The sequence below is a fragment of the Nasonia vitripennis genome (genome assembly GCF_009193385.2).
Source record: "Nasonia vitripennis strain AsymCx chromosome 1 unlocalized genomic scaffold, Nvit_psr_1.1 chr1_random0006, whole genome shotgun sequence".
Taxonomy (NCBI): Eukaryota; Metazoa; Arthropoda; class Insecta; order Hymenoptera; family Pteromalidae; genus Nasonia; species Nasonia vitripennis.
Window position 1 is genome coordinate 970,005 of NW_022279593.1, and position 14,449 is coordinate 984,453.

Below are 14,449 nucleotides of genomic sequence, written 5' to 3' on the forward strand. Positions count from 1 at the left end.
AAAGATACCTGCATTACTGGCATCAGTGTTATTCATTTTACCGGCCATGTCATCATACCACAAGACGCTGCTCAAGTGTGAGTTATTTGCCGCTGATCCGTAATTTAATAACGTCTCAATGTACGATCTCTATGCGTAGGCGTTATTTGGCGGTGATACTGGTTTTTGATTGAAAAATACATCCACCTGATTGAACAGCGAATGCATAAAATTATTCCCAGATGACTGGTACTGACGCAATATTCTCTAATGGCTTCGTCGGTGTTATATTCACACGTAGACTCAACATTGTATGCACTAAATCTAGATATTCACAGTTGCCAGGGATCGTAAATTCTATTGGTGCTTGATCGGTAAGTGATGAAATTGGCTTATACTGCACCCAATGAGAACTCTCAATTACCGTCTGTGTTGACGGCAATTCAAAGAGTGATAATTTCGACTTCAACGAGTCACAAGAGTCAGTGTGTAGAATAGCCATATTTCTTTCTAGTTGGTATAGTGAGTAGGTATACCGTTCAAAAAGAGAGTCTTTTAGTTGACAAAGATATCTTTAGCTACAGCTGACGATGCTGCTTTAGTTGTAGATTTCTTTCTCTTCTTCTTTTTCTGCGTGGTTGTTACGCACCTACCAGCTCCACGACCAGGGTCTGACTGCGCTTTTTGTGTCTTTTTATATTAGACTTTCTTTTTCTTACCACCCCCACCTCTTCCCCCTCCTGTTCATCCAACGCCATGATTTTATTCATTATTTGTTCAGCTTTGCGTTTGAGATTATCCCCACTTTCGCGCACGCGCTTACTTAACACTTCTCTAAAAGGCCTGTTCTCGTTCACCACATCATCCATGATCTTCGCACTAGTACGAGCAGCCTCTTTACCGACAGACTTAGCGCCACGCCTCACAAGAGGTAAAGCACCGCGAAATAAACCATTTAAATAACTGTCAATGCCCGCGCCAGTCTGATAATGCGTACGACTAATTGTAACGTAATTATCCCCACCACCGTCACCACACCCGATTTGGTGGGCAAGAAAAATACTGTAGTCAGGCATTTGTAATTTGTGCGCTTAAAATGAAGTGTCACCGTCAACGCACCGTAGTCAAATGGGACAGGATGTCCATGCTCGCCTCGTATATCTATCTCGATTGACTGAAAAGACGAGGACAGCAAGGGCAGATACATTAGTGGGGTAAAATTCTGTATTTCCGTTCTACCGTAAGTATAATCATGTAACTGAAGAGCCACAGCACGTAGCAGTCGTGAACAAACATTACCTGTCACGTAAGGCTAACAAATACTGCTATAAACCATAAGCACGCTCGGTAAACCATTTGCAAGATTTGCCGGTCTATTGCTGATAATGTAGCTGTCTTTTTTACCATCACAAGTTGATAATTCACCAACTTTAAAGCCTAATATTTTACACAACTTTTCAGATAGAAAGAATGAGTGAGTACAACCAGCGCACTTATCCTCGGTGCAGGTGCATTTGACTTGAATATAGCCGCTACACTGAATCTCAAATATAAGATGATCTTTCACATTGTTGAGGTTATTTATCTCGATTAAAAGAGTATGAAGACTGTCATAAACGCCGCATTTTATTTGACTAAAAGTCTCCCGATATTCATCATCATCATCGTCATCACCATCATCATCAATATCATTGCGTAACTTATTGTAAGTGTAAGGAGCGTGTAATACCTCGGAGCCCGGTCTGAACTGTGTTGAGGTAGTTGTCATTACTACTGCCAGCCCCACACTCGTCTGTGATAGTCGTTTTTGACGGTAGTGGTGGTGGTGCTGCTGCTGTTATTGGTAAACATTGACGTTTTTGCTACTACTGCTGTCTCACATTCTCAATACACTCTTGAGGCACTAAAATCATTTTCCTAGCATGCTCCATGCTGATAAAACAGGTTTTGCTATTACCGACACAAGGTTTTGAGCTTTAATTAAAAGTCTCTTGCGAGTCTCTATCGTCTATCCCGGAGCTATGATTTTGCACAGTAATGGTGCATGTTTACGTAACTTGCTTTTATAATGTCTGCTCAGTGGTACGTTTCCACGCAGAATATTCAGGCATTTCTAAGCTCGTCGGCTACCCAGGTACCGACAAAAATGCGCGCGTTCACGACTTCGTGTTTACAGTCTTCCTGACACATGGACGCAGCATACGATCTACATAGCGGAAATAGTAGCTTATTATGCATTTTTACGGGCAGAATAGGAAGATAAAGATTTCTCAGCGGTAACACCTCGCACATTAGCAGACCGTCAATCTGGCTGATGTTGTTGTCGGGGCCAACTATACGCGCACACTCAACCTCGCCCACATAAAGTTTCGGATCACCGACAGGATAGCGACCTGCATTTGCAAATGTACGGTATAATGAACATACATCGACGTATTTAATTTTTTCATTCTTGCAAATATTGTATGATTTTATCGTGTTACCCGTGCGACCACCGAAAAATGCATCTGGCGGATTAAGTGGTGTATGCCAGTCTTTTGTGACCTCTTTTATATACGTCATCATCTGCTCGTTCTCGCTGTACTCGCGATCAAAATCACACTCCCTCTTCTCAATGAGACGATACCTGTGTCTCCTTATCTTCCCCGAAACTCTAAGTGTTCTCTCGTACCGCTCGTCCATACTCTCGCCATTAACGATTGGCAAATCACGACCATCAGTGTAGCAGCGAACACAACCATGCCAATAATACCCGTGGGATTGCAGTACGACTTTCTCATTGTTTTCTAACACGCAAAATCCATCCACCAGAGGGCCTTTGGACAGTCTCTTATCACGCGATTTTACAGAATGCAGTATCGGCCAGCCTATCTCATGCTCCATCCACGTGAGCCATTGTGCTGCTTAAAGCGATTGTTTATTGGCTCGACAATAGCCACCTGACGGTATAATCCCGATCGTATTTTTTTTTTCAAAAATTGTTTACGGTACACGCGCATACACGACGACGCAATAGTTGCGCACTCTAGGAACGGATCTGTCGAGCCGTATTCGATAAATGTCTTTCTGAAGGCAAGACGTGCTAGTCTCAATATCTTAACGTCCTGCTTACAATACTTGATGATCTCGTTTTGAAAATCAAAAATGTAATTTTGTCCTTTTCTATCGGCGTACCACTCTAAGAATGTTTTTCGCTTCTCGACACCCATCGAGTCGGGTGAGTAGCTCTCTATGGGTGGCACCTCACCCACATAGTTCTAATTCTCCGGTCTGTTGAATGAGTGGGGGAATGTTCCCTTCTCAATATCGCCGCCAAGTCCGTAAGCTTTCAGTAAAGCGCTCAAAGCCATATGCAAATAATTGATACTATCGAGAAACTTTATGTGGGTAAACTACATCATAATTATTTTTTACCCGTTTAGAATTACGGAATGCATTTCACGGAAATCTTTGCGCCCCACCAAATATTTCAGTACGTACTGTGCGTCGAATCCTTGAACATTGTGCACGATACAGATCACATCTGCAAAATTTTTTCTACGATACAAGGCTGTCTACTAACTGTTTCACCGGATCGTCCTTGAACACATGTTCTCGCACCCCGAAAAAGTTACACGACTCAAAAATATTTTCGTTATCCAGACATGCACTATACAGACTGCGTTATACTACATGCCTGCTGTACTACACACAGATTGACAACGTGTATATGTGTCTTATCGTCACCCAATACGGGCTCCGACTGTTGTGTCTCGAAATCGTAAAATAAGTATAAGGTCTGTTTTTTCGTGGTAATACTAGCCGCCTGCTGACGCGTTTCAGCTATGGGCCGCATAAAACAAAGATGGCCGATTGGCTGCATCAGCTTACAAACTTCACAAAAGACTGTATCGCAAATATGAGAGGTTGCATCATTACTGGGGGGTTCTAATAGTTCTACAACACCTCGTACAAATTTTTAAACTCGCACATACTGTATGATTCTTATCGAATGACCCTGGTTTCAGATCATTCGAAAGACACATTTGACTGAAAAAGATTCTATTACAGTGTGGGCACACCACATGCCTGTCGGCTTGGTCACGTTCACAAGGCGGTTTCTGCAGACAACTACGACACTTGTTCGGACACCTATGATTCTTTTCATTTGTTACTTTTTTATTGCAAGGTATGCAATACCCCCTACTGCCAGCTGCAGCTACCAAGTTCAAAATAGGCTGATAATGTCGGCTACTCTCGTAATACATAATACGAAGAGTATGCCTAACAGTATTACCAACATTATGAACATATTCCGATCCATCGTATATAGGCTTTTTACCTCGAGCAAAACCTTGAAATGAATAGACTACTATGGCAACGTCTAAACACGCGTAGTATTCTTGGAAAAGTTTTATCTTGGGTATCCCACAGCCGGTCTCGAGTATAACAACTCTAGCACTGTTAACGAGTTTTATAGCCTTCTCTTCTTGCCATTTGCCATTACATTGTCTTATTCTGTCCCACATATTTTTCCGATACCCCATGCGAACGTCACCGCGGATAGCATGCATATGCGCGCAAACAAGCGATCGAGGCAGACAGGGATTATCCGTATTTTGAATGGATAAAATAGATCGTTTAAAAGTGGTCTCAGAAATGAGCGAGACCCGACCAGCCCCTTGAGGCACGGACACACCATTAACATTATCTAACAGTGTATTATCAATCTCAAAGTCCGTGTTACTCGGTGTTACACTCGGTGGTACACTGCATTATCGCTGCCATTTCAACTGCGCTCAGTTCTCGCACTATATGTTATACTGTTATACCGACAAAGTCGTCGGGTGTTGTAGTCTCGCACACATACCTGTACAGATAATGCATAGCGAGCCCTAGCCACTCTTCGACGTCTGCATTCTGCGGTGGCCGCCTGATGGTGACCAGCGCCTCACGACTATTCAGACGGAAAAACGGATTATATCTCGTAAACTTCTGACGAATAACTGTTGTAATATTGAGTAAATATTATAATCTCGATTCATGATCAAAATGGCACTTGTCGCGCCATCTATTGGTCGACGACGATTTTGTGCAACGAGGCGAGCTCACACGAGAGCGACCGCACCGCGCATGCCTCGCGTCTACACTCTAAGCGCTGATTATACTGTTCACGCTGTTCTCCCTCTCTGCTGTTAGACTCCGATGTGAGCGGGCGTATTAACCGATGCTATTGCCGACACACAATTATTTACCTCAATATATATTATTAATATTATTAACCTCAGTGTTATTATTTATACACTATTCCAACATGGTAGCAGAGCGTTGGAACTTTTTTTTCAATTTTACATCAACCTTCGGGGAAATGTAAAATTGAGGGGGGTTAAAAAGTGAGGTTAGAAGAAAAGCCACGTGGAAAAGAAGTTAACAAAGTGAATCGCACAGTGAAAATTGAGCAGTGAAATAAAAGGAGAAAATTTTTCATAACGACTATATGCTTGTGAAGCATGAAATTCGAATTTTCTTATCGAAATGTCTGTCGAAAAACGAAAAGTTTCAAGTGAAGAAAAATAAGTCTAGTAAAGTTAAAGTTAAGAAATATATGCTCAATGACGAAGATAAAGTCGTCAGGTAATAAATAATAAAAAGATTTTTGAAAAATAATCAAGATTTAAGTGCGATGTTAGTGGATTAAAGTCGGCGAGTGAAACACGTGGTGAACTGCTATTATAGAGCACGTGGCAAATTTTGAGGTTAAGCACATGTTCTCGTGGCTTAAACTAAAACTAATTCAAGATCACGAATTAGAGAATAAAGAAATTGTTTAGAAGGAAAATGTAAGAAATCCGATTAGAAAATTATTCTTAAAAGAATTGAAGAAAATTATTCTACTCAAAACTCAAGTGTATAAGAATATAAGCATGAAAGAAATAAAAATGGCGAAGCAAGCTAAAGTTGAAGATATCATGATGCCCATTTTTGATGGTGCAAACTACTCAAGTTGAAAAATCAGATTAATGATTTTACTTGAATATAAAGAGTGTAAAGAGCCAGCAGTCGGTGAAATGCCGAATACGTACAAAGACAAAGAAACAGATTGGAAAAAGATTGATCTAAAAGCTCGTGCCATGATAATTCGTACTATCTCGGACAAACAATTAGAGTATGTTGGTGAATGTAAAACTGCTCTAGAGATGATTGAAAAGTTTGACAAAATGTATTTAACACAGTCTTCAGCTTTACAGATAATATGTAGAGGCAAAATCGAAGAAATCAAATTAAATAACTACAAAACAGTAGAAGAATTTTTTGTAGAGTTTGAGAGAGTAACAAACGAGTTTAAAACAGCTGGTGGAAAATTACAAGAAACCGAAAAGTTGAGATATCTACTTAAAGCATTGCCACCAAGCTATAGCTAAATTGGTGATTTCATAGATATTATTCCAGAGGCTCAGAGAACTGTAGACTACGTGAAGTCTAAGATAAAAGAAAGAATATGACTAAAGCCGAGTCAGATAATAAGAGCAACGTCAGTACTTTTACATCCCAGGCAAAAGGTAAATGCTACAATTGTGGCAAATTTGGTCACTACAAGAGTGAATGCACGAGTCTACAACAATCGAGCAACCCAGGCAAAGGTGCTCATTACAACCAAGGTCAAATAGGTCACCAACGAGGCAACTACAGAGGTCGACCCTACAGAGGTCGTGGTCGAGGACGAGGTTCTTCAGGCCAACCCAGAGGTGAATCATCCAACGATCAACAAAACTACCCATCCGAGGCATGGACTAAACAGGTATGCGACGACTAGAACTATTTCTATACCAACCCTCGGGAGAAGTATAGAAATACTAAAATAAGTGAAATAAATCATGTATCAGGGCATGCTGAAAATAATGAAAATTGTAATGAGATTAATTGGTTGTTAGATAGCGGTTGTACAGATCATATTGTAAAAGTGATAGATATTTTGATAATTACGTAACTTTGAAAAATCCAGTAGATGTAAAATTACCAGACGGTAAAATGCTAATAGCAACAAAAATAGGTACAATTAGAATCTGCTTCAAAAATTATTACAATGAAAAATGTGTTGATTTAAAAAATGTTTATTATGTAAAAGGTATTAAGCAAAATTTATTAAGTTTTTCTAAAATCACAGAAAATAATACGATAGTAGCAAGAAATGAAAATGCAAAAATTTATAATCAGTCTAGAGAATTGATAGCTGTTGCAAACAAAGTAGATAATTTGTATGTTACGAAAAGATTTGTAATTGTAAAAGAAAATAAACAAATGAATGTAAATTCATTGAGACTAACCGATAAAGAGAAATGGCATAGAGCATTAGGTCATGTAAATTTTCAATATTTAAATAAATTAGTAAAAAACAAATTAGTTGAAGGATTGCCAGAAAAAATCGAAAATATTGAAATGAAATGAGCAAATTGTATAGAGAGTAAAATGGCAAATGTACCTTTTGAAAATAGCAGATCAAAAACAACCGAAATTTTAGAATTGATTCATACTGATTTAAATGGTCCACATAATACTACTGGTTATGGTGGAGAAAAATATTTCTTAACATTTGTTGATGATTATAGTAAGTGCACTAGAATCTTTTGTATTAAAAATAAATCAGAGACTGCAAGTTGTTTGAAAGAATTTGTTAATCTAGTAGAAAATAAATTCAATAAAAAGGTTAAAAAATTACGTTGCGATAATGGTAAAGAATATTTGAATAACGAAATCTACGATTTTGTAAAGTCTAAAGGAATTAAATTATTGCCATGCCCACCCTACGTCCATGAACTAAATGGAGTAGCGGAAAGATATAACAGATCTGCAATGGATATGGGCAGATGTTTAATGCGTGAAGCCAAAATACATAGACGTTATTGGCCTGAAATTATGAAAACGGTAGCTTATCTAAAAAATCGCACAATTGCAAATACAGCTGAAAATAAAACGCCATACGAAATATTCTTTGGTAAAAAACCTAATGTTGATCATTTAAAAATTTATGGCAGTCGAGTCTTTGTAAGAGTACCAGAAGCTTTACGAAAAAGCAAATGCGACGATAAAGCACAATTAGGCGTATTAGTAGGTTATGTAGAAAATGGTTATAGAGGCTTAGTAAATGGTAGAATAATAAATGCCAGACATGTTCAAGTAGTTAAAGAGAAAACTCAATTAATTTGTTTAGAAAAACTTGATGACAAAAAAGATAGAGATTTGGAAAATAGCGAATCTGAAAATAAAGAAAATGAAATACTAGAAAATGAATCCAAAATTGATGAATATGATGGAAATTCAAATAGAAAAAATTCTCTTATCTCTACTCAGACGTTCGGGGAAAGTAGAGATAACGAATCAAATTTTGACATTGTTGAAAACGAAAATATACATGATGATTTTTCGAATACTGTAGAAAATAAAAGTATAGAAAACCTGATTATAAAAAGAAAATCAGAAAGAAAGAAAAGTTCTGTAAATAGATTTGGAAATCCAGTATCACATTTTATTTATGTAAATTATATTGATGCAAATGTACCGAATACATTCGAGGAGGCGTTAAACTCCAGCGAATATAAACAATGAAAAATTGCAATGGACTCAGAGATAAATAGTCTAAACAAAAATAATACTTGGCAAATTGTAGAAAGGCCAAAAGACAAAAAGTAATTGATGTAAAATGGGTCTATAAAAAGAAAAATAACAATGTTTATAAAGCGGGATTAGTTGTAAGAGGATTTCAATAAAGAGAATACATTGAAAATGTTTATTCACCAGTAGGCAAAATGCAAACATTGAAAATTTTATTATCATACAGCTGTAAAAACAATTTATTTATAGAACAAATGGATGTAGAAACTGCTTTCTTAAATGGTTATGTAAAAACAGAAGTATATATTAATGAACCGAAAGGTTATGAGACTGGTGGCAATAAAGTTTGCAAGTTGCAAAAGGCATTATACGGATTGCGAGAAACCCCTAGAGCTTGGTATAATTGTTTCAAGGAATATATTGAAAAATTAAATTTTATGAGAAGTAACTACGATTACTGTCTATACGTAAATAATACAAGCAAAGATTCAATATGCATACTAGTTTTTGTTGATGATCTCTTAATTTGTTGCAAAGACAAAAATAAAATAAACACAGTCAAAGCTAGTCTGATGAAAAGATTTGCAATGAAATATTTAGGCAAAATAAGCCAATAGGTATTGATATAGATTATAGTGATGATAGACATAAGATGACTTTAAGTCAAACAAAATACATTGAATCTTTAGCTGTAAAATATAATTTAGAAAATGCCAAACTGTATGATACTCCAATGGAGTCTAATCTAAAACTAAAACAAGCTAGTGAAATTGATGAAAATATAAAATGCAGAAATTTAATTGGCGAATTATTATACATAAGTACAGGCACAAGGCCAGATATTGCATACAGCGTAAACTATTTAAGTCGATACCAAAGTTGTTATGATCAAACAAATTATAAATATGCAATGCGAATTCTAAAGTATCTGTATAAAACGAAAGACTTAAAACTAACTTACTGCGACAATGTAAATAGCGAACTATTAGATTGTACGGTAGATTCTGATTACGAGGGAGATAGTGTAGATAGAAAATCTACAACAGGTTTTGTAATAAGACTTTATGGTAATGTAATTTTCTGGAAAACACATAAACAAACTACAGTAACAAAATGTTCTACTTTCGCAGAATATACTGCTATGTCAGAAGCAGTAACAGAAGTACTGTTTATAAAAAATCTCTTACATGAAATGTTCAATGTAAAATTCGATAAACCTATAAACATATTCGAAGATAACTCAGGTGCAATTGCTATTGCAAAATACGGAAATTTTACAAAAAATTCAAAGCACATCGAAGTCCAATATCATTACATAAATGAAAATTATGAAAATCGAATAATTGACATTGTAAAAATAGATTCAAATTCAAATTTAGCTGATATGTTAACTAAAAGTCTAGATAAGACTAAATTTTTGAAAAATAGAAAAGCGTTGACATTAATTTAAAATTATTGTGTTGATGTAATAAATTTTAAAATCATGATGCAAAAACGAAGCTTATGTAAACGAATCAAGATTATAAATTTAAGGAGGTGTGTTGTAATATTGAGTAAATATTATAATCTCGATTCATGATCAAAATGGCACTTGTCGCGCCATCTATTGGTCGATGACGATTTTGTGCAACGAGACGAGCTTAGAGCGACCGCACCGCGCATGCCTCGCGTCTACACTCTAAGCGCTGATTATACTGTACACGCTGTTCTCCCTCTCTGCTGTTAGACTCCGATGTGAGCGGGCGTATTAACCGAGGCTATTGCCGACACACAATTATTTACCTCAATATATATTATTAATATTATGAACCTCAGTGTTATTATTTATCCACTATTCCAACAATAACGATGTTCTGTCTCGGCGGTTGTTCAACGCCAGCGCCCTCCTGCAACCATAATGATAATTTATATTTTTTATTAATTTCCACACTTTACATTTTATTCTTGTGGTAATGTGCATGTAAGAGGACTCTTACATTCATCAGTACCACCAGATACGCCCTCTGTGCTACTATGTCCTGATGTTTCGTCAACTACCGACTCGGTGAGAGAGAGAGAGAGAGAGAGAGCGAGAGAATTTTACCAAGAATCTGCTGATATTACTGCATAAGAGAGAGAGAGAGAGAGAGAGAGAGAGAGAGAGAGAGAGAGAGAGAGAGAGAGTTGTTTTTTTCGCGGAACGCATCGTCAGCAGAAGACGTGAGCCGATACTGATAATCATCACAAAATTTACAACTCGGTAAATATTGATGGACTAGTTTTGCTACTCGAGGGTTTTTAGGATATTATTCATGCAATAATGCAATTTTAAAAAGTAATTCACATGAGGTCACAAAATGTCCTGACGCTCTAAAGAATCAAATGCAAAAAACCGCATTGCAATCTGTCTTATTGCTCAAAAAATCGACAGTCAGGCCGAAAAAGGGGGGGTTAGAGAGATAACAAGAGAGATAGAAGGGAGGTATGATCCAAGACGTCACTGACGCTGCTCTCCCCACCACCGCATGACGTCACCCCTCGCTATGGTGCAAGACAAGCCCCACCATTCTGGGTAGGTAGTTGGGGTAATGTTTGTCTTGGCCATAGCGAGGGGTATACTACCGCTCATGTGGATTGGCATTGTCAGAGTTCATGACCCACGCAAGCTACAGTGTACGCAGGCGTCATCTAAAGTACGTGCGTGCATGTAAGTTGTACAGTGCGCCGTAATCAACGCGGTTGTAGGTCTCAACCAACATTTACTCCCGCAAAGCTTCATCCATGCGCAAACAGTCACACCGTTACGTTATTACACACCGTCACACTAGTTACTTGCACGCATGTGGTTGTCATGCTTTTGCCTCCCCTTATTCCGCTGTATAATACACTTTTAAAGTTTTGCACGCTTATGTGCTCAAACTGCGTTACATAAATGCACATTATTTTTCATTCTATAACCCAAGTGTGTACTATATAGTACAACTCTTTCTGTTTCTATTCAATGCGCTCGGGCATATCTACGTTACACGCAATGTGTAATGTAGATATGGCCTCTCTTTTTCTTTTTCTTTCCTAATATATGCTCAATGTATATGTGGGTTTACACACACACACATATACATACAGGTACACCCACGCGCGCGGGAAAGCCTGACACCACGGCAACACGGCAACACGGTTTTTGGCTAGGCTGCGAGTACCGGGAATCCGGTGTCGCCTCGCGGTGGCAACAAGGGCCCGGCGCGTTGCGATGTGTCGCGCGGCCAGTGCCGCGGCAGCGTGGCGGCCTTCTTCCGAGAAGACCGCCAGCTCGCCGCCGGCTTCAGAGAAGAGTCCCGAGGAGCAGCGTCGAGGGGATGGCTGATCAGCCAATCCGCGTCTCGACCGCTCCGCGTGAGGAGTTTGTGCGTACTCATAAGCCAATCGGAGGCCTTCTCCCGTGTGACGTAGGGAGCTATAGAAAAGAAGAGTAGCTGCTGTCAACTCGAGGAGGTTTTTCCCGGAGAGAGAGAGAGAGAGAGAGAGAGAGAGAGAGAGAGAGAGAGAGAGAGAGAGAGAGCAAAGAGGAAGCCTTGAGGAGTCGAAGCTGCTGAGAGCTGCCTGGACATCGGTGCCACGTCGGCAGGAGCCACGCCGCTACCTCCACCCAGACAGCGAGAGTTGTCCCCGTTGGCCTAGAGTAGTTTCCCCGTAGAGAATCTGAAAAGAGAAGTAGAAGGAGACCACGACAGAGGACCCGAGCGACATCCGCATCGGATTCCAGGCGGCCTTCTTCGCGGCGTGTTCGAGGAACGGGAAGCAGGGTTCGTCCCAGTCCCGATAAGGTGTAGTTTAAGCTGAGTGTGACTGTGTCGTGAGAGAAAGAGTGAGAGAGTATTGGGTGCGTGTAGACAGTGTGCTCTGACGTAGTGCGGCACGTCGGAGAAGAGTGTTAGTGTAAGAGCGAGTAAGAGAGCGAGCGCTAGAGAGAACGAGCGCGAGAGAGAGTTGCGTTAGCCAGCGTTTAGGTGCAGTTGCATTGGGACCTGGCGCGCGTGAGCGCGAGACAAAGAAAGCGGCCATTGCCACGTGGCGCTGTTAGCCGCTAGGGCTTTGGTGATGTAAAGAGTGTTAGGCAATAAAGTGTGAGATTTGACAAAGAAACAGTGAGTTGTCTTTGCGAGTTCCTCCCTATCCTCGCTCCCACGCACGTGACAATCGCGGAACCCCCCCCCCCCCCGCGGAAATAATAAATCTGACCGTTTCGAGTTAGTGTTGCGCAGCCAGTCATCAGTGGGAACTGATCGCTGGCGACTCCGTCGCAAGGGTAGAGCAGAAATAAAATATGCTCTGTGGACCAAATCAGGTCGCTGCATTTGCCGTGCGGTGCGACCCGTAAGCTGACAAAAGGAGATCCTGGGAGGGGAGGCAATCTGAGGTTGCGAGCCAAAATGACCTGAACCACCTTTGGCTCCCGCTGACGTCAAGACAAGAGGCCGGGCACATAGCCTGTACTGGTCTATCCGCTGAGGCGAGTGCGTCATATTGCTTGATGTCTGCCAGAAACTCTCCAGAGAGCCAAGCACTTTGTTCGGGGTGGGAGGTTCGAGAGAGTAGAGGTAGGCTAAGGCAGTATTGCGTGCCGGAAACATCATACCCTGGTATGATGTTTTCAGTCTGACACCGCTTACAGTCATGTGTTGGGGCCATGTCAGCTGCCTCCATAGACGTGGGGATCGAAGGTGGTCGGACACATACCGGGATGAAGAACACTATCGAGCATGAATAATTTAACCGAGCAAGGAGAGAAAGCAGGAAAAAGAGCTCTCGAGATTTGGAATAAAATTCGGGATGCTGAGCAAGAACGAGAAAGCATATGGGAGAGGATTCGAGACAGGCTGGACTCTATGGATAATGTTGTGTCAAACGCATCCAACATTCATAAGTCTGTTAAAAGCGATCTATCGGCGATTATGTCACAGGTAAAGCGGCTTAAAAGAGGACAAGTGGCGCTGGAAAAGAGCAAGGAGAGCTTTGGATTGATGCTAAGTAAAGCGGAAATGTTACCGAACCAGCAGCATATTCAAAAGGAGGACAAGGCATCTCAAACGATAGATGCATCAAACGCGGTGACGACAAAAACGCTAAATAAGCGTAAGGCAATGTTCGGAAGTCTTTCTCCTAAGTATATAGAAGAATCATTAAAACACAAAGCGAATTTTCATCTTCTATAAAAACTACGATACCACATAAATATGAAAATTTATCGCCTTTTCAATCGAAATAGATCTTAAAGCAAAAATATTAAAGTAAAATAGTACATTACGATACGTGTGACTTTAATGGTACTTTTTTACACGGCGTAGTTAACGCGCGAGCGTAGCGAATGTGATAAACATGGTTCAAAAGAGGATTACTTTAGCCACAGATAGGCGTGACTTTAAAGCGGATTTTAGCTATACTGTACTATAAATAATATTGATTCCAAAATTACTTACTATTTTTTTAAATTATTAAATTTAGCTTGGAGATTATTTCTTAGATTATAATAAAAAAATATTGTAATTTTAATTAATATTATCAAACAGATTTACACCTTAAAAGTAATAATGCCAGTGTTACGGCAAGTAAGCATTAAAAGAATAATTTTGAAAAGTACAACCATCTTATTTTTTATACAGGGTGACCCAATTTAAACGGGCACCGCTCATAACTCGTCAGGGACAGCCACAATCGAAAAAATGGTAGAGACCAAAGTTGTAGGATATCGAAGGGGCAACCCGATGGTGACCTTGGATTTGACCTTGAACGCGTTTTTCAAGGTCATTTGAAGGTCAACTTTGGATTTTTAAATAGGAACCCCATTCTTTTATTGCGGGAATGGAAAGAGCGGTAAATTTTACGTTCAGAATGGTATGTTCGG

General features: G+C 39.6%; 2 protein-coding genes across 26 annotated transcripts in view; both read right to left on the reverse strand.

Annotated features, from left to right (window-relative positions):
- The window catches only part of Dop2 (dopamine receptor type D2), a 572,837-nt gene that overhangs the window by 511,333 nt on the left and 47,055 nt on the right, over window positions 1-14,449 (reverse strand).
- Window positions 2,083-2,862, reverse strand: LOC103317577. The gene has a single exon (XM_008215937.1). The coding sequence runs from the start codon at window positions 2,860-2,862 to the stop codon at window positions 2,083-2,085; it is 780 nt and encodes a 259-aa protein (XP_008214159.1).